A 25,857-nucleotide genomic window follows, 5' to 3' on the forward strand; every position below is an offset into this window, starting at 1 on the left:
TATCCCCTCGATCCTAAGGTATTTTGACACACGAGGGAATTTCATCGGCTCCTTCACGCACACCCCTCTTCTTCCAAGAAGGCAGCACCCTCCCTTCCCAACTTTCTGTGAGCAGGTTTTATTCCATATCGATTCCTTCTCAGAGCCTCTTCCTAAAACACATCCAGGCCCGCCTCCTTGCCTCAGCTTATGCCGCTTCCCATTAGTGGATTCCCCACTCCCCCTCGTGTGTGTGTCTCTTTTCTCCCTGAAGGTCTTGTTCGTCTCTTACCTCATCCGTGAAGTTTCTGAGAATCCCTATTTGGGGGATACAGATTTGTCTCAACTGACAACTCCCACAGACTGGCCTGCCTTATCTGCCATGAGGAGTGAACCCTGCCTGTGAGCTTTTGAGATTATCTCTTCCCAGACTGCAATTTTTACCTTTGATCTCAACACCAGTTTTTAATACAGAGTACCTATTAGTGGGGCACCCCCCGAAATCCCTTTGATATTTACTTAGAACAGATATTATTTGGCTTAGTCAAGTCCTACCTGGACTTTATCAGGCTCTACCGGCCCAATTAATTACTACCATCATAATCTGGATGCCATTGATTTCTGCAAAGACAACAAATGAAGTCTCTCATGTGTTGTATTGTCTCTCCCCAACCTTTTTCATAATCATGATGAGGTACAAAGTGTCTAACATTTTGAAGGATCCTTCCTCACCATATTGTGTCAAAGCCCCAGGTTATATTCTCATGGCTCCTGTGTCTTCCCTCTTTAGGCCTTATGGCAATTGAAATTAAATGCTTATTTGTGTAATTATTTGTTTAATGTCTATAGTCCCACTAGGCTGTTACTAGATAATGAACTTCCTTATGAAGAATCGTCTCTTCTTCTTAGAAAGGGATAAGAGAACATAAAAGGGTATGATGTTAATGAATTAAATTATCTCAACTTCAAGGGTCTCCCCTGTCTTAGTCAATTTGAGCTGCTATAACAGAGTACCATAGACTGGGTGATTTATAGGCAACAGAAATTTACTTCTCCCAGTTCTGAAGGCTGCAAGTGCATAAAAGGAAGCAATTACTGATGTTTTATGCTAATAAGGGTTGAGACAAAATACTTCCTCCCCTTGCCTCTTCTCCCTCTACCTAATTCTGTCTTCTTTACCTGGTAACATAACTTTTATAGAGATAATGCCTTTTATCTTGATGCCCACAGTGCCACGTTCAGGTTCTGGTGAGGACCTTCCAGCTTGCAGACTGCCACCTTCCCCTTGAACCCTCAGAGGGCAGACAGTGGAAGCTAGCTCTCTGGCCTCTTGTAATCCCATTCAAGAGAACTCCACTTTTATGACCTAATCACCTCTGAGACCCCGCACCTCCTTATACCATCACATTGGAGATTAGATTTCAACATTTGAATTTGGGTGGGGGAAGGGGAGGGCACAAAAATTCAATCCATAACATCCCCACAAGCTTTTACTAAAGTGGTTGAATGGAAGTATAGTGTTTTGATTAAGGATGTGGGCTGGGAAACCAAGCTGTGTCCTTTGGAGTCGTAGCTTTGCAACTGTGTGACAAAGTAGGTTGAGTGAGTTATAACCTCTCTAGCCTATATTACTCATCTACAATATGGGGATAATATTAATCTCTACTTTGTAAGGTCCTTACAGGGATTTAATGAGTTAATATATATAAAGCACTTATAAGGATACCTGGCACATAGTAAGTACTCATAAACATTCGTTGTGCTTATGTTTTCATTGTTATTGTCATAGCAATGGTGCCTCCTATGGCCTATCCTCCCATTTCATGATATTCTGTAAAAATTTAAGTATTCCATAAAAAGCACCATGAGTTCAAGGTGCTGCCATCTCAGATTCCTGAGGAGCACTGTCCAGCCTGTTTTTCGTCACACAAAATTGGGAAGGGGGTGCAAAATTGGGTACATGAAGGGGATAGAGGCACACATTCCTTGCTTTGTCTGACATCTGTACTCCTGGGAATGTACTCTCCCTAAATACAGGAAACAGAGAGTCTGTCCCTGCCTTTTCTTCCCATTGTCAATTACGTTAGCATGCTGGCTCCAGACTGGGGGAGACCCCTGTTCCACACAGAAAAGTTAAGAGTAAGGGTAAATAATATTATTGGGGCAAAGCTACCTAGTAGCTAAAGCTCTAATTAGCACCTTCTTTCAGACTGCAGCTCTTGACCGCTTTGATTCTGCCCTCCCAGTAGCCTATTCTGTATGTCCTCAAGAGAGGTGCCGTTCAGCACCATGGTGATACTATTCCACTTTCTCCTTCCTCTCATCCACAGTGGAAAGGATCCAGGGCTATCACAGAAGACCCTCCTCTCCTGGATTATTATATCCCATTTCCTGCCCACCCCACTCTACTTCCCTGGTCCCAGAACCCTAGGGTCTTCCTGCCTGGCCCCCAACACACACGCGTATGCGCATGCACTAAAATTTTCAGTATCTCACCAAGGCCAGGCTCTCTGTGCCTGACAATTACTTCCTGAGAAACTAATTCATACTTCCGAGAAGGCAGAGTACTAATGGTTAAGATCAGAGGCTTGGGATCCAGTAAGACTTGAGTTGGAATCTTGGTGTAGACACAAGCCATGTGACTGTGCAATTTGCTTGGCGTTTTGGAGCATCATTCTTCCCCTTGTAAAATGGGGGTATCTATTCCTATTCCAGAGAGCAATTGGAATAATAAACTGAGATATGTATAGCACGGAGCATAGGCCTCGTTTACCGTGAGCCCTGCAAAAATGGAAGCAATTACTGATGTTTTATGCTAGTAAGAGATTAGACAAAATACTCCCTGCCCTCACCTCTTCTCCCTCTGCCTAATTCTGTCTTCTCTACCTGGTAACACAACTTTTATAGAGATAATGCCTTCTTTTTTTTTTTTAATTTTTTTAACGTTTTTTATTTATTTTTGAGACAGAGAGAGACAGAGCATGAACGGGGGAGGGGCAGAGAGAGAAGGAGACACAGAATCGGAAGCAGGCTCCAGGCTCTGAGCCATCAGCCCAGAGCCCGACGCGGGGCTCGAACTCACAGACCGCAAGATCGTGACCTGAGCTGAAGTCGGATGCTTAACCGACTGAGCCACCCAGGCGCCCCATGCCTTCTTTTTTGATGCCCAGAATCCCAAAGTAGGGATTCTTTTCATACAATTCCAGCTTAGGGAGCATTTTGGTGAAGTAGCAAGAGCAAAGATTGAGCAACGAGAAGTCCAAACTCAACGAGAAGTCCAAATTCCTGCTCAGCTGCTAACAAGTCAGGTGATTTGGGGCAAGTTTTTGTCTCTGGTGGACCATCAATTCCTTCTTCTATAAAAGGGAAAATTCAGTAAGATAAGCTTTTAAATTATTTTTAGTTCTGACATGCTATGATTATATATGAAAGGGTCATTCGAGTGAATTCTTTTATTTATCCTTAAGAACATTAACTGATGCTTCTGACACCCCTTGTGTCCCTTTACCTTGACTCACATTATCCATCTGCACTAATGGTAATTGAACATTCTGGGTTTGGATCTTAGCACCACCACTTGAATTTGGGCCAGTCACTTAACTTCTCTGGGCCTCAGTTACCTCATCTGTCAAATGGGGATAGACATAGGGTAAATGTGAAGGTGAAAAGAAAGCACTTAGAAATACCTGATTCCAGGGGCGCCTGGGTGGCGCAGTCGGTTAAGCGTCCGACTTCAGCCAGGTCACGATCTCGCGGTCTGTGAGTTCGAGCCCCGCGTCAGGCTCTGGGCTGATGGCTCGGAGCCTGGAGCCTGTTTCCGATTCTGTGTCTCCCTCTCTCTCTGCCCCTCCCCCGTTCATGCTCTGTCTCTCTCTGTCCCAAAAATAAATAAAAAAATAAAAAAAAAATAAAAAAAAAAAGGAATACCTGATTCCAAAGGTATAGTCTTATATCCTGCAGGGCATTAACCAGTTTTTTTTCCCCCTTTAACTTAGTGAACTTATTTCAGAATGCCTTTCTTTGTCTATTCTGAATACCCTGTAACCATCATACTGGTTTTCTCATTACTTAATGAGTTGAATAAAATCTTTCCGGTGTTTCATTCAGTTTTTTGTATGAGAATCATGTTTTTTGAAAATTATTCTTTGACACGTCCTAACTCTGTCTTAAGGCATTGTCCTCAATAGATTAACACTGGCAAATCTTGCTTTGCTAGAAATGCTGATTAAGTTATTTTAAGGGGCGCCTGGGTGGCGCAGTTGGTTAAGCGTCCGACTTCAGCCAGGTCACGATCTCACGATCCCACGATCCGTGAGTTCGAGCCCCGCATCAGGCTCTGGGCTGATGGCTCAGAGCCTGGAGCCTGTTTCCGATTCTGTGTCTCCCTCTCTCTCTGTCCCTCCCCCGTTCATGCTCTGTCTTTCTCTGTCCCAAAAATAAATAAACGTTGAAAAAAAATTTTTTAAAAAAAAGTTATTTTAAGAAACCAAAACTACACTGGGTTTCCATTTTTATACTTTCTGCCCCCTTCTTCCCTATGTCAGTTATCTAGAGCCAGGTCCTGCGGAGGTGACAGTGAAGAAAAAATCCCTTGGAGGAGTCTCTACCCCCTGGAAAAAGAAATAAGCAAGCAGCGAGATGAGCCAAGCAAAAAGAGATACTTTCATTGTGGCCTTTACATTTATGACTAGCAAGATAATGAAGGAAGGTAATTCTGAAAGCTTTATGTCAGTTTTAACGGTCCCTCAAGCACTGAGAAAGATAATAGTCAATGGATGGTGTCCATAAGGATTTTTTCTCCTTCTCCCCTGACAGCCATTGACAGGATCATTTTGTATTTGCAACTGCTTTCACTGAAGCATGGAGAAAAGGCCCTGTAAGGCCAGGAAGATGAGGGCGACTTCCCTGCAAGGATTTCTATTGTCATCGCTATGGCAATAATAGTTACTATAATTTTTATTCTGCTTTTCCATAGAGTGTCTACTTTGTGGAGCTCAAGGCTATGGGATTTGGGTCACATAAAATCACACTAGCATAAAATCATGCTTTGTAATCTTGCAAGAGTATTTTATGAAACTGCACAGGGAACCTATGCAACAAGATAAAAATAATTACCAATGCAGGTCACTTGACTAATACAATTATTTATGGGATGTTAATAGCTTTTCAGAGGCTTTCAGATACAGTGTCAATTTGACAATCGTTTTTTTCTTCTTTGGATTGTTAGACCATAACCCGTGTTTCTCCCCAAGGACATGGCTTATCATTTGGGGGAAGAGGGGCGGGTAATGTAAATTAATTGCAGATCAGCCCTCAGTCCTCGTCTGGTAGTTTCTCTTTATTACCCGCAATTAAGTAAGAAGGACAGGAACCATGTCTTGTATTTCATTTATGCACGACCTCGTCTCCTAACACCGCGGTCCGCATAGAGTAAAATTTCAGTGTTAATTAGCTTTCCAACAGAGAGCATCAGACTAACACTTTCAAAGTACCACTCCGCGGAAAGAGCCTTTGTGAATGAGGCAGGTGCGGGAAGGAGGCTCACAGGTGATCTTAGGGAGGGATGAAAATTCTCTAAGAGGGGCCACCAGGCCAGGAGAAAACAACTGGAGGCCAAAGGGGTGCGGAGAAAAAAGGTGAAAATGAGAAAGACAAGCAAAAAGAAACAAAGCCAGCGACCGAACGAACTAAACAAAAACCAAAGAAAAAGTCAAGCTCCAGGGACGGCGCAGACCTTAAGCGAGGACGCGCGGAGGAGCGGGAGATGACAGCCCAGAATCCCTTGCGGCTCCTCCTCCCCTGGCGGCAGTCTCCTAGGCAACGCGGTAAACAAGATGGCGACCGCCGGGAGCGATCCCCAGTGGCCGATGCCTTCCTCTCTCCAGGGTAGTTCACGACGTGGAGCCCAGTCGATACTGTCGCGCTCAGAAAAAGAGCGTCAGTCTTGCTGGTCTTCTTCCCCCATGGGGCAGAGACGGAAAGGTACTTTCCACAGAGCCTCCTCCTACCTGCTCCCGCAGCTCGTTCACCGCTCTGTGGAGTCGGACGCGGACGGACAGGACTGCGGGGACGAGGGCGAGGGCGAAGTGGAATCCGAGGAGTCCTCAGAGTCCGAGATGCCGAATTTGGAGGTGTGCCTTCCCCCCTCCCCTCCCCCGCTCGCTCCCTTCTCCGGGCGTCCGGCCCTGCTACTCAGGCGGCAATGTCCCGCGCCTAGGCTCCCGCCCCTTTCTTCCCTCCTCACCCTTGGCCTGGAATATTTCCCCGCGTCTCCTTTATTTCTCAGTAACACCTTTGGTTTCTTAAGAGTCAAGTTACACAGCGTCCTCATGAAACAGTTTCCACCTATTTGTATGGGAGTTCTACATTTAGCTTTTAAAAGTTGTGCTTCGACAGTATGGTGAAGAGGCAGAGTTCGTCTTTGGCATCCCCTACACCCTTTTCTGTGATTTTTGTGAAGTGCTCCAACACTCTCCAGCTTGCAGTCCCTTCATCCTCCTTCCTCGAGGAAACAAAAAATTACTCTCGTGATGTAATCTGATAAGCGCGAACTCAAACATTAAGTGACTTAGAAGTTTAATGTATTGCTTCTGCCAGGGGTATATAATGCATTATGCAAGACACGCACACCCACACACCCACCCGTCCACCCACCAGAGAAAGACCCTTAGAATGTTCGAGCAGCTGGCTCACTGTGGTAGTATTTTCACAGGTGGGGAATGTTTCTTAAATTCCCATCTGTATTGCCTGACGTTCACATTAATTGCCTTCACCTTAATATAAATTCTCTCTTTTCTACAATACCTTTTCTAAACATTACCCAATTCTACTTCTTTCCTACACTCATCATCATCCTCTTCCTTTTTTACCCCCTGGCCTAGGTTTTGGGGTTTTTTGCAGGGGTGGGAGGAGTGGGGAGTTGGTCCCTTTCTACCTCTTATCACTTCCTTCCCTTGGTCTCTAAGACATTGTTTGCTTTCCTTCAAAAACACACATTGATTGGCTTGCTTTGAATAAACGATTGGATTTTCCTCTTTGTCTTGGCTGCCAGGAAACTCAGAATCAGTATTTTTCTTAATTTTAATAGTTTTTTTTTTTTTTTTTAGGTTTTTCCTCTCCCCTTTCCTCTTCCTTCATAGTATAAACTGTTCCAAATTCTTTTCCAAAGTAGATAGACTACAGAGAAATAGAATGTTCCCAGTATCCCCTGTGACATTATGTGACATTCTGGCTTCACCACTTCTCATCTTTGCCCATTTTCTTAGCATGTATTTCTTTGTTATTCCTGTTCTCTTTCACAGACTCCTTTCCTCATTTGTCCTCTTTCTTCCTATTCACGCCTCTGTAATTTGCGCGGTCCCGTGTTATTCCAGTCCTACCATTAATGAACTGCACTCTTTTCCTACTTAGGTTCCCTTCTTTTGTAACATCCTTTTGCCCACTTTCAACATTTGGCTCATTTTCCTGCCCTTACCTCCCATTTAGACTCTCCTCTTCTTCTACCTCCACCTATATGGGCTTGTTACACAATTAGTTTTTCTTAAAGTGGGCAATAGAAAATTATTTCTTATTTTATTCATCCTTTGGTGATGTACTTCGCTACCCTTCACCGTGTCTATTGCAAAACTGTAGCAGTGTTTTTACAACTTTGAGATGTTTGCATGGTTTCTACCAGCTTCCCCCAAAGGAATTCGCAGGTGAATCACCGGTTTACTTTATTATTCTAATTAACGCATGCTCTTGGGCTGTGGGGTTCATTAGTGCCGGTGTTAATCTGTCTTCAGTATGCCATTAACAAACCATAGTGGGGGTTGACTTGAACTAGTTATTCCTGGTTTGTAGGCTGTGTGTGGAAAAGTTTATTATTTCCTCCACTCATATTCTAAGTATTAATATTTATTTTGTGTTCTGACATCCTGCTTTAGCATTTTATGGTATTGAATAAGTTTTAATATGCCGAATAAACTGAAAGCTTATAAAAGCAAAGATTTAGACTTTCATGTTCAGAGATTTATGTCCATCTGCTAGCCTGGTTAAGGTTTATAATGCTGTGATGGTCCCAGTGGTTCTTGAGTGCCTATAATGTGATTAGTCTCCGGAGCCCTGGTGAACTTAAGGAGGTAAGGAGGTAGCACAGACAGACTGTTCAGAACACTGCCTTTGCAGTCAAAGATTTATGTACAGCCTTCGGTTGGTTTTGAGATTTTGAGCAATTTATTTCACCTCTATGTCTCATCTGTAATCTGGGAATTCTAATAATACCTACCTCACAGGAGATGTGAGAATTAAACAAGAACCTATGTGTGTAAATACTTAAAAATACATTATTTTTACTGTTACTGATACAAGTCATAATGCACATGTTTTTTATCTGCTAAGTATAGCTCATTAAGTGATTTGGTTAATTTAGCTGACTTTGAACACACATTCACTGAAAGATTGCTACGTAGGAAGCACACTTTGACTATATAGGGCAGAAGCATCTGGGCCCACGATAGGTGTCTGATGCATCGAAAGCACTCTGCTAGTAACTGTGGGTAAATGATACCTACTCATGGGGCAGTTATAAATAGCAAATTGAATAAGAAAGTCTGTTAAAACTCTTGATACAGTGTCTGATGAAGAGTAGGTTCCTAAAAATTATAGAGGTAATGCATAATAGCAATAGTAAAGACAGAAGATGAGAACATAATTGAGGACATTCGTGGTCCCTCCTCTCAAGGTCAGATAAGAATGTAAGTCACAGCTCTTCAGCATCTCAAGCGTTATCCACAGAGCTGTGTACAGATGACACCTGGATGGCAGGGATCATGGGAGACTTTGAGGGAAGCAGACCCTTGTCCTGGTGGATGGGGTTGTGTGGGCAGGAAGATGGCAGCTGTTCCTACTGATGATTTACAGGTGAGAGCAGCTGAGGTGGGGGTCAGATTGTGGAGGGTTTTATGCTGTTTTACAGACTGTAGACTTGGGTGTCTGAGCAGAGAGGAGCCTCCCTGATTAGATTAGATTAGATTGATTAGAACTGCCCTGATGGTAGGACTGGAGACAGGGATGTCAATGAGAAGGCTCTAGCAATGTCTATGGAGGAGAAACAAGAGTCTGGATCAAAGCAGTGGGAGTGGGGATGGAAAGGGAGCTTAAAATGAAGACATTTAAAATACTTAAGTTATTAAATATTGTGAGTCTAGGATGACTGTTAGGTCTATGGCATGGTCTGGGGGTGTGTTAAGGCCACTGACCACAATAGGAAATGGGGACAGGTACAGCTGTGCATGAATGGGTTGGTTTTATGCATCACATGAGTCTGGAAATCAGGGGAGGGGGCCTAAGCCTAGGAGGCCTGAGATACTCAGCACTGGAGTCTGTGAGGCCATCTAGAAAGAGGAGATGAGGGCCAAGGGAAGACCCCCAGGGGGTATAGGTATTTAAGTCGCCAGCAGATGAAGAGGAATCAGGGAAGGAAGCTGGAAAGAAATGGTAAGAGAAGGAGAAGGAGAAGAAGAAGAGAAGAGCTGTGTGATGGGAAACCAAGGCAAGAAAGAGTCTCAAGACCATGGAAATGAGTTGTGCCGCCAGTAGGTTAAGTGGGAAGGGGTCTAACAAATGCTCATTGGCTTTGCCCATTTGAGGGCAGTTGGAGACCTTGGCTCATGTGGTTTTGTAATGTGAAGGCAGAAGCCCAACTGAAGGGAGTTGAAGAGTGACAGGGGGGTGAGCAAGGGGGCACTAAAGGATGAAAAAGCAATTCTGCTCTAGCTTGGTTATTTAGGGAAACTGTAGCTAAAGCAGTGTGTAGGATTGAAGAGACTCACAGACTTGTACAGCTGGAGAAGTGACAGGGCCCGGGCCCAGGTAAGTGGCTGGTTCCTGAGCCAGGTCCCTGAGGAAACAGGAGGCGGGGGCCCTGAGTGTGGACAAGAAAGCAGTCTGCCTCTGAGACCCCAGTGAAGGGCAGAACACTGCCCAGGAACAGGTGCAGAACGCTGAGGGGGTTGATGCCTGACTGCTTCTGCTTTGCCTTGGAAACGGAGAAGTGCACCTGCTGAGAGCAAGGACTAAGGAGTAGAGGCACCTGAAGGCTGGAGGAATGGATGAAGACTCGGTAGCCAAGGTCAGAGGTAGAAGGCAGCTGATACAGAGCAGAGGACTGGAACAGCACCAGGCCAAGCTAAGAGTTGACTCTGCAGTGGTACCAGCATGCATGGTTGTGAGGCCTCTCCCAGCCCACTCAGCTCAAAGGCAGGAGAGGTTTATGAATTCACTTAGCCATGTTTGAGCGCCCACCAGCTACCATGCACTGTATTCCCCCTCCCACTTTATGCTTCAGCTGTTTTGAGCTGCTCGTCGTTTCCCCAGTGGGCCATGCACACCTTTGCCTTTGGAATTTTGTACACGTTGCCCCTTTTGCCTGCAGTACCCTTCCTGGTCCTCCTTCCTGCCCTTTCTTCCCCTTCGCCAGAACAACTCAGTTACTTGGGTCTCAACCTCATTGCTTTCTCCCCCAGCTAGCCTTTGCTAACCTCCTAATCCCCACTAGAACTGACATAAAATGGATGCCCTGCTTATAGTCAAAGCACCCTGCTCACTTGTATTGTAATATTTATCAAACTATTGAAATTGCTTGTGTACTTGTCTGGCTCCCAGATTGAATTGTAAATCCCTTAAGGATAGGCACTATGTCTTATTCATAATTCTGTCCACTGAGCCCAGCATCCTGGCTGGCATGTGCCTGGCCTGCTATAAAGATTTTTATCCCAAATGAATGATGAACATGACACCGTCCCGCCTCAGCACAGTAGTTGATTGTGAACTTGATTCAGGTTTGGGCGTGTACATGGTAGTTTCAGTCAAGGGACAAGCAGTCAGAGACTTGAGGGTAGAGAGACACTGAAATTGCCCATGGCATACCAAGTAGAGAAGGGAGGAGGAGGGGACAGATAGACTCAGAAAGGGAAAGAGGAACAAACTGGAGATCTTGACATCCTCACAGAACAGGGGGAGTGGGTGTTGGAAAGGTGGAAGGACAGGTAGTTGTAGGATCACAGAGTAGGATACTAGGGTCTGAGGTTTCTAAGGTGGAACAGTTTAGCATGATGACTAACTGGGTATGGCCCAGTCCAGGGCATGGCCATGGGAGTGAGTGGCGGAACTTGAGTAGAGATCATTTAAAGTGCCTGGAGCTGAGAAAGAAACATGTGTACGTGCATGTGCTTGGGAGTAGTAGGGGTGAATGGCCATCCTCAGGCATTCTGAAGCCATCCAAGATAAAGGTAGGGCTTGTAAAGGTCTGAAAATGACCCAAGATCAGAAGGGAAAGGTGTGATACTGATAAATGGCAGGAACCTCAAAGAAGGTGTGAGGGGGTTGCCATGGGGAGGCTTGCTATGGGAATCTGGGAACATGCTGACGGTGTGGCCAGTCTCCGTATCAGTGGCTATGTTGAAAAACAGACATTTACCTCCTATCAGTCAGAGGTATAATATCTTTTCACATCCAGGAAAAAGAGGGGTGGGTCAGGTAAACATAAGAGGTTTAGATGGAAAGTTTTGGAGGGAAGGTAACACCCCCACCTCTAATCCTACTCAGGGTTTATATAAGAAGTTAGAACTTTATTTAGAAAAGTGAGTGTCTGTTGTGACGAGCACTGGGTGTTATATGCAAGTGATGAATCACTGAATTCTCCTGAAACGACTATTGCACGGTATGTTAACTATCTAAAATTTAAATAAAAAAAAAAGAAAAGTGAGTGTCTTTCCTCCATTTGTAAACAGGTTGATGGGTAAGGAAGAATGAAACATGAAGATGTGGAATTTCTAACTTCATCAATTAGTAGAAACAACTCATTTATTGGGAACACTTCTACAGTTCTAGGCAAGGCACTAAGAGCTTTATATGCACTATTTTTTTTTTTTTTCATTTTCCCTAAAACATTGAGAGAAGGTAATAAAATTTCCTATTTATAGATGAAGAATATGGGCAAAGTTGTAAATTCAAAATGGCAGATCTGGCGTTCAAGCCAAGCCTGCCCAGCCCCAAAGCCTGTGCCCTATCTTCATATGAGCGATATTTGCTCCTCTGGGCTAGTGGAAATGGGCTGGGGGCAGGGGAGAACCTCTTTTTAGTAGCATACACCTATGTACTTGCATCCTCAGTACCAGCGGCCTGAGCATCATTGTTGATTCCTGAATGAGTACAGAGCTGGAAAGGGTGTTTTGCCATCATGGTCCCCATGCTGGTCATGGTTAGTTATCTTGGTGTGATTGATGGGATTACTGGATTTTGTGTCCTCATGCTGGTGTTAGTGTTAAAGTGTTGGTCATTGTAGAGTCGAAGTCAGTTCAAACATAGTACTGATCTACCTGTTGTCTCTTCTGTTTGTTTTCTTTTGGGGGGGGGTGCGGGGGAGAGGGCATGTGGAGTCACCACTGGTTCATGGCTTTCTATGGACCAAGGGCCAACCTCCTTATGGAAATGATTATTATCCTTTGAATAAATCTTGTAAATTGTATGAATCTGGCAAAATTGGCTAATAGAAAGCAAATCAAGAACCTATTTTTTCCAGCAAGAATACCAGATTTAGAAGAGTAATTGCCTTGGGGCGCCTGGGTGGCTCAGTTGGTTAAGCATCCAACTTCGGCTCAGGTCATAATCTCACAGCTCCTGGGTTTGAGCCTTGAGTCAGGCTCTGCAGAGCCTGGAACCTGTTTCGGATTCTGTGTCTCACGTGCGCTGGCGCTCCCTCTCTCTCTCTCTCTCAAAAATAAACATAAAAAAAAATTTTTTTTTTAATTGCCTTAATTTGGATGTAACCATCCTTTTGGGTGTAGGCAAGCAGTCTAGTACAGTGGTTGGAATTGCCCTGGAGTCAGATTCAAGTTTGTCCTCAGTTTCTGTCATATACTAGCTATGTGGTTTCAGGCAAGTTAACCCCTGGAAGCCTTAGTTTCTTCATCTGTAAAATGGAACGAAGAGTACCTACCTCAGGGTTGTCAAGAGGATTCAATGAGTTGCTTACTGAGAGCTCTTAGTGCCTGGAACAGAGAAGCAATCGATGTAGCTGTCACCACTAATGGTGACGCTTCCACTGCCATTGTGTTCATTCACTGTGAATACCTAAAGCAAGTGATGGCCTGGAAATGCAGTGGCAATGAAAGCACGGATTAGATAGATATTTATTTAATTATATGTCCTATGTATGTGTCCTCAACACAGAATTTTCTTCAGGGCTGGTAAATTTTGGAGGGGTCAGCTCCTGAGTATGTAATATACAAGGTAAGTGCTGCCTATAAGGACGTGGATTGTTTCTTTTCTAATGGAAGTCCTTTGTCCTCTCTGGTGTTTGTTTGTCTGTGGGTTTTTTTGCAGGAGGAATTTGATGGGGTCCTGAGAGAGGAGGTGGTGGCCAACGCCCTTCACCAGTTGGGGCGCTCAGGTTCTGGCACTGAGCAGGTCTACCTCAATCTAACTTTATCAGTGAGTATGACAAGATCACCATGGGTTGGCTACGTCTTGATACTGGTTGGACCATATCTATTTTTCCTGATACTCATAGCTTTTGGGGTGGCCCTAGATCTCAGAGTCTTGCATTTGATGGAGACTGACAAGAAGAGTTATTTCTGTAATGTTAGGCATCAAAGAGCCCTGGGCAATCCAGTAATCAGGCCCTGAATTCCTTTGTTTCCATTCCCTTTAGACTCTTGCTTTTATCTTAAGTAGTCTATATTATAGTAATCAATGCTTTCTTTCCAGAAGTTGAATTTAACTCTGTGAAACCAATCAAAAATTCTTTAAGAATTTTCTCTCTGATCAGTGCCAGGACTAAAATTAATATCTAAAACCAAGGGAACAAAGTATTTTGGTATTGACTTTCCGCTCCCACTCCTAAGCATATCAAGAAACAAGTAGCTTTGAGCTATAACTCACTTTCCAGACATACTGTTATTCATCAATTTTCAAGATATCAATACTAACACATAATCTTGGCACTTTTATCATAAGAGAAGCTGTAAGAGCAAAGTACAGACTCTTGCTTTTGTTTCTTTATAGTCCGAGAGAAATAATTTAACTCTTTTTGCTTCCTTATATTGTAAAGTATTAAATATTCCTTGGAGATCCACACAATAAATGCAGACATATAGGTGAAAAAAAGCACACTGAAATTTTGCTATTGTACCATAATTTGGCTAAATATAATTCACGGCAAACAAAGCATATACAGTCGCAATCTTGTTCTGTCTTGGATTTGAACTAGTAAACTATCCAAGAAATGTTAAGCTCGTTTCTTCCGTGCCGGTTCTATTGCCTATCCTTCGAGGACAGCCTATTAAGGCTGTAATCTTTTACTCTTTTCACTTTATAACATTTTGTGGATGACTCAGACAGTTAGGCAATAACTTACAGGGAGCATCCTATGTGCATTGCCCTATGTTAGGCATTGGGATGGTACATCATTCCAGCATCCAATATATCCCCATACAAGTCCATTTCAATCAGTATTCTACTTATGTACGTAGTGCTATGACTTAAATTGATCTACCAAAAAAAAAAAAAAAAAGCAATCCTTTGAAATTTATTTCAGCAAGATGGACTGACACTTAACTTACTTTGCCGCTGACCTCCTTACATTTGAGATATTACATGTTGAATTACTTTGCCTTCATAACCTGTCTTACTGAATACACTTTTTTAGGGTTTCCTGGTTTAGTGATTCCCCCCCCGCCTTATATCTTAGGTTACATGTTATTTTCTAATTTTTCTTATTACTTATGTACATAGGCTTTCCTCCCAAAGTCCTGAGTTTCTTAGGGGCACCGTATAGGTCTACTCCACCATTGCACTGTATTTCTCATTGTGCACAATGCTTTGTACCTGGTAGGTTTTCAGTACATATTTTTAAAAAAAATTTTAAAAATGTTTTTATTGATTTTTCAGAGACAGAGCATGGGAGAGAGAGAGAACAAGTAGGGGAGAGGCAGAGAAAGAGGGAGACACAGAATCCAAAGCAGGCTCCAGGCTCTGAGCTGTCAGCACAGAGCCCTATGCGGGGCTCGAACCCACGAATCGTGAGACCATGACCTGGGCCGAAGTCGGACGCTCAACCGACTAAGCCACCCAGGCGCCCCTTCAGTACATATTTATTACACCTTCATTGAACATTTTTATCATCATTCTATTAGAGAACTTGCTTATCATGATACTTCACTGGCTGGCTTTTTCTGATTCTGACACTGCAACATAAACCAGTAGTAAGAGTCTGTTCCCAGGGACCACATTCCCCTCCACTCCATCCTGAAGTTCTCTAGAAGCAAGATTCTGTGGAAAGAATCCTGGAGAAGGGTTCAGGAGACTTGGATCAGCTACTTTGATGCTAACTTGCTGTGTGATTTTAAATTATTTACATCCCTGTCTGTCCCTCATATTCCTCATCTCCAAATTGGGAATAGTCTGCCCTATGGATCTCAGTTTTATTTGAACAGAGGAGATCACCGTGAAGGAGGAGCTTTGAATAGGAGGACCCTGTCTAAGTGTAGGTGATAATGTCATTAATGATCTCCTGATTACACAGGAGATCTCTTTAGCATTTCATTTAAATTCCAGGCATCTGCCTTCTACTAGAGAAAGGCTTTGGCCTTACTGCTATTACGTGATGTGTTTTTTTGGTTTGGTTTTGTTTCTGTTTTTTAATAATAAAACTCTGCTCTAAAGGTCTATGTGACATTGCTTTAATTTGCCTTTTCATGTTGTATTTGTTCTTGCTAATACCACTAATTTTCCAAGCTACGTTCTGCTTCAGAGAAATGCATTTTTAAAAGGAGTCTGTAGTCTGCTTTGAGATCCTGTTAGTAGTAGGCTTCAGATTTAGTTCTTTCATTTAATTACTACACTTTTGAAAGAAATTCTGGATTTCTTTCTGTCATCTATTATTTCTACGTGTCATGAGAAGGCTGAAGCAACATTAAAGCGTTTTTCCTTTTCTTTTCTCAGGGTTGTGGTTTAATTGACATTAGCATTCTCTGTGAATATGTTCACCTACAAAAGTTGGATCTTTCGCTAAATAAAATTGAAGGTATGTAATTTTCATTCTAGTAGATTGATGGATCATTCAGTTATTTCCAAATGTAAGCTTTGCGGCACCTGATACGGTTTAATTCCACCAAACTTGATGTAAATGCTATTGTGGATTCATTTGCATATTGATGCTCTACTTGGCATATAAAAAAAAGTCACCATGACTGATGAGTAAAGAAAGAGGCACCGGTCAGCAAACATTACGTTATGCTACCGTTGAAATGCGCTCAGTGATGTTGAAGAGTAGCCCACTGAATGTTTGCTTTGTTTTTTCCTTGAAAGAGATGGCTCATTACTTCTTAAATGCTTCCTGAATATTTGATGATTCCCTTGTCTTTCCCACTATTAGTTTATTCAATGCAGATGAATTGGTCCCCACCGTCCCCCCCCCCTTTTTTCCCCCTTTAATGGATTCTTTTCTTTATTTTGCCTTTCTACATTTTAATTCTGGCCAGTTACCTCTGTTCTTATTTGAGCACCAGGGATTCACACATTTATTTTTTCCTCTCTTCTTCTGCCGTCTCTATACATGTGGTTGACTCTCTCAACTCTCACCATTTGTAGTTCCCTGTCACGTATTTGTTGTGACCTCTTGCTCACATCTAATGAAATTAGTCACATCTTCTTCGGAACTTGATTCTTGTTTCTAATTCTCTGGTCTTATTTGAAGCCGAAGTGGCCAGTGTCTGTGTTGTTTACACTTCGGTGGAAGTCAGCAGTTGTTACTTCGAAACTGTTTTCTTCACTGATTGTCTTTCCACTCGCTTCTTTGGCCTTTATTGTGACAGTTAAATGTTGCCGATGCGGTTTTCCCTGGCTCGTGTCTGATTTCTTCCCCTCCTATGACAGCAGTAATTAAAATTCAGCCTTGCTTTTCAGTGGCTAAGAAATATTCCAGCATTGTTTATTCCTCAAATGCTACTGTTTTGAAAGACTTATTACTTTTTTTCTAGTTGTTTTAAATCTTTTTTTTTTTTTAATGGAAAATTACGAAAGTGCAATCGGAGACTATTGTAATGAACATTCAAGATTCCACACTTATTGGCTCATGGCCCGTCTGGTTTCACCTATACCTCTCTCTCCACCTTCCCGGGGCTATTTTAGTTTTTTTTTTTTAATGTTTTATTTATTTTTTAAATGTTTGTTTGTTTATTTATTTATTTATTTATTTATTTAGAGAGAGAGAGAGAGAGAGAGAGAGAGAGAGACAGCGCGAGACTGCACCAACAGGGGAGGGGCAGAGAGAGAGGAGAGAGGGAGAATCTCAAGCAGGCTCCCCACTGTCAGTGAAGTGCCTGGCCAGGGCTCCATCCCTGAAGCAAAGATCAGGACCTGAGCAGAGATCAGGAGGGGGCGGCTGGGCCACCCTAGGGTCCCTCCCCAGGGTTATCTTAAAGCAAATCCAGGTATCCAATCTTGGGAAACAGTTCTCAGCGTTCGTTCTGGCAGGAGCTGCCCCGCCCCCCACCACTCCAAGGTTGGTTTCCTTTCCTGGATAAGGAATTGCCCCGTGTAGCCGTGGGGGCTTCATACCCTGGCATCCACAGTTGCGAATGGCGCTTTCCTCACATCAGTCTTCTTTAATCTTTTACGGCCCATTTTTGTAGCTCATCAAGTGTTTGAGAACCAACTGTAGGGCGCAGCTTTCTGAAAGGTTATGATGTAGACCAGATTGCACCTTGCATCAGAGTCACCTGGGGGGCCTGTTAAAACGCCGATGGCTGTGCCCCACCCTCAGTTTCTGATTCTGTAGCTCTGGGGTGGGACTTGAGGATTTGCATTTCTAAATTAGTTCCCTGGGGAAGCGGATGTTTCCCCGTCCGCGACCACACTTTGAGAACCACCGTCGTAGACGCAAGGAACTCCTGCCATCTGGTGGACACGGGGGTCACTGCACCGAGTGGGGATCATTGGGCCTGCGTGGGTCAGACGCCCAGCAACCTAGACCATGCATTTTTTTTCCCTGTCAGAGTGATTTGAAGGCTTTGGTGGTGCATAAAGCGTGAGACGTACTCGCCATTTCCTTATCTCCATCTGCGTGGTAGCTGCTGCTTCTGCTTAAGACAGCTCCTCCGTTCGGCACCTACCTGCCCACAGAAAGACCAGCTCCAGGGAGGTTCGGGGGCTGCTGGACGGTAATAGTGTTGAGGCCACTACTGACTGCTAGACATGGAGCTGAGCTCCGAAGGACAAATGGGCAAGACTTGCGAAGTAATGGCCGTTTCTCAGGTGTCCTTTTCCGGGCGGCCTTCCTTCACGGCATCAATTGCCACCAAAGTGTTAAAGTCTCAGTGTATTTGTCTGTCCTAGAACAGTTCCATAAAGACAGGCTAACAAAGGGTGTGACTTAGAGCAGAGGAATGAAGTCGAATTTGGTGGGGATCTTGTGAAAGGGGCGGGCCGGGTGGCTGTCGCTCATGGTGCCTGCTTCACCTGCTCCTGGGCAGGGCCCTCGCTGCTGGCCTTGCCCCCTTCTCTGGGCGTGTCTGCCACCTGGTGACAGGGCGAAACAGTGGGCTCAGCTTCAGGTGTGGGGGCTCCATCCTCCCAGCAGGGGCCTTCCTCTGAGTGATCCTAATAGCTGCTCCTGTGACATAGAATGAAAAGAGAGAAAGAGCAGGGGATGCTGTTATTATGACTGTTTTCAGGTGGAAACAGGTGTTCCTGCTAAATCCTCCTCCTAGGAGTCTTCTGTGTCTTTTTCTAACTCCTGCTGCCCAGAAGCCAGCCTCTGCCCTAAGGGGGCAGAGAAAGGCCACACAGCACGTCACCGTTTTTGTGTTTTATGTGTACCAACGTCGGAGCCCAACCCTTTACCTGGTATTCGAGGTTTAGAGTCTTTGCTTGGGATAAAATGGAAAACTCTGACATGCTTCCAAACCAAGCCAGAGTCCAAGTAAAATAATAGCAATAATTGAAATCACTTCAAATAATTAATGAGGTTTAGGATTCAGTCCAACTACAACAAAATTGAATTTATATCAAAGAAAGTTCTCTAACTGGGGCATTTTCGGTCTTTCTGAAAAGACTTAATTCAGTTACTTAGGGGCTAATATCAAGAGGATTATCTAAGGCTTTCGTTTCTCATCCTTGGCTCCAAGTCTGGTACTTTTTGAAGCATTTGGCTGTTAGTGCACGGGAGAGTGAGCTGGGACATGGGAGGTGCACTGGTCACTTGAAAAGGGGGATGGGAGTGGTGGGGAGGCCCTGGGGAAGAAGGTTCAAATTAGCTCATGGAGAGCTTTCTACCCTTGGTGTGTTTTGCACATTCCTATTTTTCTCCATTTCACTTGTTTGGAAAAATTAAGTGCCTGCAACTGGTGTAATTAAAAAATGTTCTGATGTAACACATGCTGTTTTTAACGGCTTAGTCTAATTTTTCTTTTATTGGCTTATCTTGTTCTGTATTTGTTTTTCCCTCAGATTTGTCCTGTGTGAGTTGTATGCCTTACCTTCTAGAACTTAATGCTTCTCACAACAAACTGACTACGTTCTTCAATTTCAAGCCGCCCAAAAATCTCAAGGTAGAGTTTATCAATACATTAATTACATACGTTAACCGGTCTGCAAAGGACATTCACAAGCAAAACAGCACTAAAGTAGGGAATTTTGAGAGCATAAGATAGGGGAGTAAATCGTATAAAGGCCTGAAATGAAATAAAAGGGGATGCGTGTATCATTTATGGAAAAGGAAGGTGGTCTGTCTGCAGATAATCTCTTTAGGAAGCTTTGCTAAAGCATAGTGTTCAGGCTGAAGCAACAGACTTCCTTCGGTCTCTCCCCCACATTTAAATACTGGCAATTATTTGTGTATTTTTAACATAGTATAAAATTTTATACCTGGAAAATCTGTAAAAATTTCCTTGGGAGCTCAAATTTTGCCTCCTTATTGATCCAACCTTTTTTTTCCCCCCTCGTTTTCTTTTTCTCTTTTCTTCTTTTTTTTTTTTTTTTTTTTTTTTTTGAGCAATGATTTCAGATCTGCATCCGTCTCTGAGGTTGCTCCTGCCTCTGACACTGAACTTAACCCTGTGAGCAGCCTGTTCCATGTTGTGTCTCGTGCATTCATGTGCACACAGACCACCTGGGGCTCTCGTGAAACTAGGGATTCTGAGCCAGGACATCCCAAGTCAGGCCTGAGACTGGGGTGTTTAACAACCGCCTCAGGCGATGCCCCTGCTGGGGGTCCATGGGCCACACTTCAGCAGAGAGGTTATAGACTGGTGGTTCCCAGACTTTTCTGCACATTGCAGTCCCCTGGGGACTTCTCAAAACTAATGGCTGGATCTCGGTGCCAGAGAGTCTGATTCAAGAGGTCCAAGGTAAGGCCCAGGCCTGGAATTTTTTTTTTTGTTTTTTTAATTATTAACTGTCACCAATTTTATTTTATTGTTTTTTTAAAGTTTATTTGGGGGCCTGCGTGGCTCAGTCAGTGAAGCGTCCAACTTTGGCTCAGGTCATGATCTCACGGTTCATGGGTTCGAGCCCCACATCGGGCTCTGTGCCGACCGCTCGGAGCCTGGAGCCTGCTTCGGATTCTGTGTCTCCCTCTCTCTCTGCCTCTCCCCCACTTATGCTCTGTCTCTCTCTCTCTCAAAATAAGTAAACTTTATTATTATTATTATTTTTAATGTTTATTTTTGAGAGAGAGAAGGAGAAAATGAGCAGGGGAGGGGCAGAGAGAGAACCCCAAGCAGGCTCCACCCTCAGCTCTGAGTTCAACATGAGGCTCCAGTCAGGGCTCTATCTCAAGGCCTGAGCCAAAATTGAGAGTGGGATGCTTGACTGACAGAGCCACCCAGGTGCCCCCCGGACGTGGAATTTTTAAAACAACCCCAGGTGGCTCTAATGTACCAGCAAATTTGGGAACCATTGCCACAAGCTTGGGATTAATAATCTAGTAGACTCAAATATTTCATTAAGTAGTTTAAGGAATGGGCATCAATTATTGCCATTTATTATCTATTTTATTTTATTTACAAACCGAATTGCCTTAGATCCTAAGTATTCTGCCGAAGCTTGCACAAATATGAAAATTTGTGTGAAATCAAGAACCTCACATCACCTGTATTGCCAGTGAGACACTTCTCTTAATTTTTCTTCTGTTCACTCCATTTTTATCAGTAGTGGGTTTTTTTTTCCTCCTTCGAAATTAGAGTGATTGCCAAGGTGACATTCCTTTGTCCAAATAAGCCACACGAGGTACCTGTTTGTACTAGGTGTGGAGCCACATGGTCTCCAGGTTATCTCGAATTGTATTTGCAGGGCTGTTTTCTTTTCCCTCCTTTGCTGCCCCCTTCTGCTTTGTCCTAAGCCCCAGGCCACTTAGTCATGGCAACAGCGTGACCCCATCCCTGAGAAAAACTTCCTTGGAAGTTCTTCCATTCACATCCTTACCTCCTCCTCCCCCAAGGAGGCTTCACGAATGAACAAAAGCATCTCAGATACCCCATCTTTAAGGTTCTGAGCTCCCCAAGAGTAACGAGCTAATCTATTGGTAACTTTAGGGAAGTGCCTGCAAATTGCCAGACTGCCCTGGCGGGGTGCTTCAGCCCCACACGAACTCTGCGTGAGCCTGGGGACAATGACCACAGCCTTCCTGTGTTTTCAGTACATTATCTTATGTAATCCTCCCTGTGCTTTCCCAGTAAGTCAGGCCTGTGTTCAACAGGCCACCCCCTTGAAAAGCTCTGCTTCCTTTCCATTTAATATCTGTGAGCCTTGTGCCACCAGCCAAGAAGGCATACCTCTGAAGAACAGAGGCTTGTTCTCAAACGCTCTTGGTATTTCCCAGAATGCTTTTGCTTTTAGCGGGTACACAAGGTTCATTTGACGGATGGGACTTTAGGCAAGACTTCAGGTCCATTGGAACTCCCAGGGGGAGTCCGCGATCTCAGGACCCTTTAAGGTCTCTCAGCCAGGCTGGCATCATAGCCGCATAGAGGGCCCAATATTGGCGTATCACCCCTACAGGGGTAGAGTTAGAGATGAGCAGGCGCAGCTGTGGCATGAGAAGAACGGTGTTAATAAAAAGCGTTAATTACAAGAAAGCCTAGATCATTATGTTTATGTCAAGTCCATCACAACTAGACAGAAGACAAAAGCGAATATGGAACTTCATTCCATCATGCCACACTGACTTCTTACTTTGGTCATGGTCTGCCTTTTACCTAGTTGGAATTTATGGATGCATAAAACGTGGTGTTCCCATTGTTTGTTTTTTCATGCTAACAGCATTTTGTTTGCACGTTACTATTTCTTCACATGGTCTGCACATTTGTGTTTTACTATGTGGTCCTGTTGCCATGGTGTCTGTAATTGACTTGATCCGTTTTCTTCTGCCACTTGTGTTTCCAACATGCTTTTTAGTATTCAGTATGGAAAAGTTTTAATATTTAAAGTATTTCGTATTTAATACATTGATAAAATAATCTTAGTACTTGTTTGGGGGTGGGATGAGTGTTTTGAAAAGTTTTATTTCTTAATCATTTTTGTTCATCTTTTGCTAGTGGGTGAGAAGTTAAAGTCCTTGCACGTTTTTTTCAGTCCCCTGGTTTTTGAATAGGAACGACTGATGTTGCTGAAAATGCTTTCCTAAAATAGTCAATTTTGAGAAAGGGTGTGAAGTGGATGAGATGTAGCCCTGAGGGATGAATGGGAAAGATTTTTCTGGCACTTGCGTGGAGGAGAAAAGGCACAGGGAAGATAAGAATGTGAGCTCAGTGAGCTCAGCTTCCTGGGCAGTAGACAAAATGAAAGACGAGGTGGTAAGAGTGAAATTGAGGGGAGTCTTCAAGGGAGATTAAGAAAGTTTGAAGTAACTGCTGGAAAGGGAGAGAGGAACGTCTGGGTTGTCACGGTGTCTGCACCGGCCACAGGGAAGGGGCTCCTCCCCAGTACCCGTCAGAGTGAGCAGACGAGGATCTGGTAAGGAAATAGCTGTGTTAGCCGTGGCATATTTTCAGTTCTAAACTCTAACCCCGCACCCAGAAGGGTATTTTTTTTGTGCGATGAATTGTTGTGATTAAGTGAACGAAAAAAAAACTTTGACATCCCGTTCTCTTTTTCTCATCAGAAGGTGGATTTTTCCTGCAACCAAATTTCTGAAATGTGTGATTTGTCGGCTTACCAGGCTCTCACTAAACTCATTTTGGACAGTATCCTTTGAATGTACAAAGGGGAAATTCGGGCGTCATAGGCCCATTAATAAGCGTATATTTCGATGACGTGAAGTGGCGGCAGATACACAATTTGCTAGAGATGGCTGATGCACCTGAGGGATTAAGAATTGATATTCGCAAAAGGAAGAAAGATAGTGTATTTACCAAGGAGTAAGATCGTAAGCCAGGCTTGTCAAGAGCATCTTACACCACAAAAGCTAAGTAAGACAGTTATTCTTCTGATAAACATAGGTTTATTTTTATTTGTAGAACCAGATAAGAAGTTCTGGGTTTTTTTTTGCTTTTTTAATGTTTGTCTATTCTTGAGAGAGCGAGCGTGAGCATGCGTGCACTCGCGTGCACGCGAGCAGGGGAGGGGCAGAGAGCAAGGGGGGACACAGAATCTGAAGCAGGCTCCAGGCTCTGAGCGGTCAGCACAGAGCCCAATGTGGGGCTCGAACCCATGAACCATGAGGTCATGACCTGAGCCAAAGTCGGATGCTCAACTGACGGAGCCACCCAGGCGCTCCAAGAAGTTCTGTTTTAACTAACTCTTCAAATTTACTTAAACTTGGGCCCTCATTTATTTAAATTCAATATCTGAAAATCCAGCCATGACCAAAAGGAATATAAGTGATTTTTTTTATTTTACGAAAGCATTTATAGTAAGCTCCCTTTGAATAGCAAGCTTCTCCATTGCATTTAAAATATACTTTCATTTTTTTTAAAAAAAGCAAAACCAACAACTTTTGATGAGCAAACAGCCTCAGGACCGTCTCTTTTGCATGAGTCAGGCTCCCGTGCAAACAGAGCAAATACCTTAAAGCAGGCCCACTCCAGCCTCAAGAGCCTAAGGGGTTAACTGGGGATCTGTGAGTTTAATGAGCTTCAGCCTCTTTACACCAGAGACTGATGTTTTCTGAGAAGGGAGCAGCGCCTTCTCTTTCTCAGTATCTTTCTAGCCACCTGAGGATTTTTCAGGGTCGAGCGGGGAATGGATTGATTGCCCTTGGGTGCCTCATTCCAGGGACAGAGCAGCAGTTAGAACACTACACTTGTAATGAGACCGAGACGTGGGGAGAACAGAAGATGTGTTTTCTTGAAGACGTATTTTGTTGGAAACAAAAACAAAACCCTTTTTCACGTATGATGGGACACTTAAAACATAGCGCCACGCTCTTTAGAACTGGGGTGTGAGAATGAACTGTTAGTGGGCATTTAGATGGTGCTCTTGAACAGGGCAAGTTCTCTTGAATGTAGCCTAATGAGAAAATGATCAAAATGAAATGTTTTGATGGCAAACTACAAGTAGTACACACGAGCAGCACCTGGCCGTAGAACTTCCACTTGACGTATGACAGTCGTACATACTGAATTTGCAGGGAGGTGGAGGCAGACGGTCCAGAAGCCGCCTGGCTCAGAAATCCACTCAGGCCACCTCGAAGAACACTGCTCCAGGAAGACTGGTGGCCTCAAAATCAGCATTGCCTGGAACTTCTTAGAAATGCAGGCTCTGGGACTCTGCCCCAGACCCCTGAAATGAGACTCTGCATTTTTAACAAGACCCCCAGGTGATGTGAGTGCACATTAACGTTGGGAAGGACTGGTCTAGAAGCCGGCTTCCCCCCAAACTCATGCCAGCCAGAAGGGAGTGAGCTTCCAGAGTTCTGTCTAATCTTCAGGGTACCCTGAATGAGCTCTGTCAGTTGACAGTCTGGGCTCTGTGGGCTCAAAATAGAGGGTGCAGTTTGAAGCATTTCTATCATGAAAGTCTTAAGTTCTATATACATTTATCTTTCCTTGTAAAAAACTAAACTATTAAACTATTATGACTAACCTAAAACTGATATCAAATATGAAGAAAGGAATTAGAGTTTGTTTTTTGTTTTCGTTCTTTAAACTTGACTTTAGATGTAGCAATTCAGGCTTATCTCCAAAGTATAAAAAGCTGTAATTATTACATTAGAACCAATTGAAATTCAGAACATGGACACATAATCAAAATGTCACATGGTGTCATTTCTCACCTGTGGGTTTTTTAAGTTTATATATTTATTTTGAGAGCGAGCAGCAGAGAGGGAGGGAGAGAGAGAATCCCAAGCTGGCTCTGTGCTATCAGCACGGAGCCCGATGCGGGGCTCAATCCCACAAACTGAACCATGAGATTGTGACCTGAGCTGAAGTCAAGAGTCGGACATTTGACTGACTGAGCCACCCAGGCACCCCTCACCTGTGTTTTTTAAAATGCAAATGCAAGTAATCAAAACAAGCTACTCTTTGTAAACTATTAATGAAATAAACTTTTTAGCTTACCATTTTGAAAAGACAAGCTAGTTTTTTAAACAGTACCAAATATGCCTCTTTTGTTCTGTTCAAATGTGTCATACTGCGTATGTGATTAGAGTTTTGAAAAGAATGAAAAGCCTTACAATAAAAAAGAATTGTTAAACAACTTTTTTAATGCCAGTACATTTGAATACTTAGATGAAGTGGAAAAATTTCTAGAAAAATCACCAAAATGCTGATTTGGAAATAGAAACCCTGTGTAGTCCTGTAACTATAAATGCAGTTCATTATAAATTAATTAAATTAAAACCCTCATATTAAAAAAATCCACCAGACCCAAATTTTTAAGAACCGATCTTCCAAT

The 25,857-nt window shown here is 43.5% G+C and overlaps 1 protein-coding gene across 3 annotated transcripts in view; it reads left to right on the forward strand.

Annotated features, from left to right (window-relative positions):
* The first annotated feature begins 5,640 nt into the window (after positions 1-5,640).
* LRGUK (leucine rich repeats and guanylate kinase domain containing) overlaps positions 5,641-25,857 on the forward strand; it is a 108,754-nt gene continuing 88,537 nt past the window's right edge. Inside the window, exons 1-5 of one of the 3 annotated variants that reach the window (XM_042925169.1) lie at positions 5,641-6,110; positions 13,345-13,452; positions 15,964-16,045; positions 19,471-19,571; positions 23,123-23,204. In XM_042925169.1, coding sequence (XP_042781103.1) covers positions 5,814-6,110; positions 13,345-13,452; positions 15,964-16,045; positions 19,471-19,571; positions 23,123-23,204 — 670 coding nt within the window. In that variant the 5' untranslated portion in view covers positions 5,641-5,813. The remainder of the gene's footprint in view (positions 6,111-13,344; positions 13,453-15,963; positions 16,046-19,470; positions 19,572-23,122; positions 23,205-25,857) is intronic. The other 2 variants (XM_042925164.1, XM_042925177.1) reach the window with 2 other exon arrangements.

This window comes from Panthera leo, chromosome A2 (genome assembly GCF_018350215.1).
Source record: "Panthera leo isolate Ple1 chromosome A2, P.leo_Ple1_pat1.1, whole genome shotgun sequence".
NCBI lineage: Eukaryota > Metazoa > Chordata > Mammalia > Carnivora > Felidae > Panthera > Panthera leo.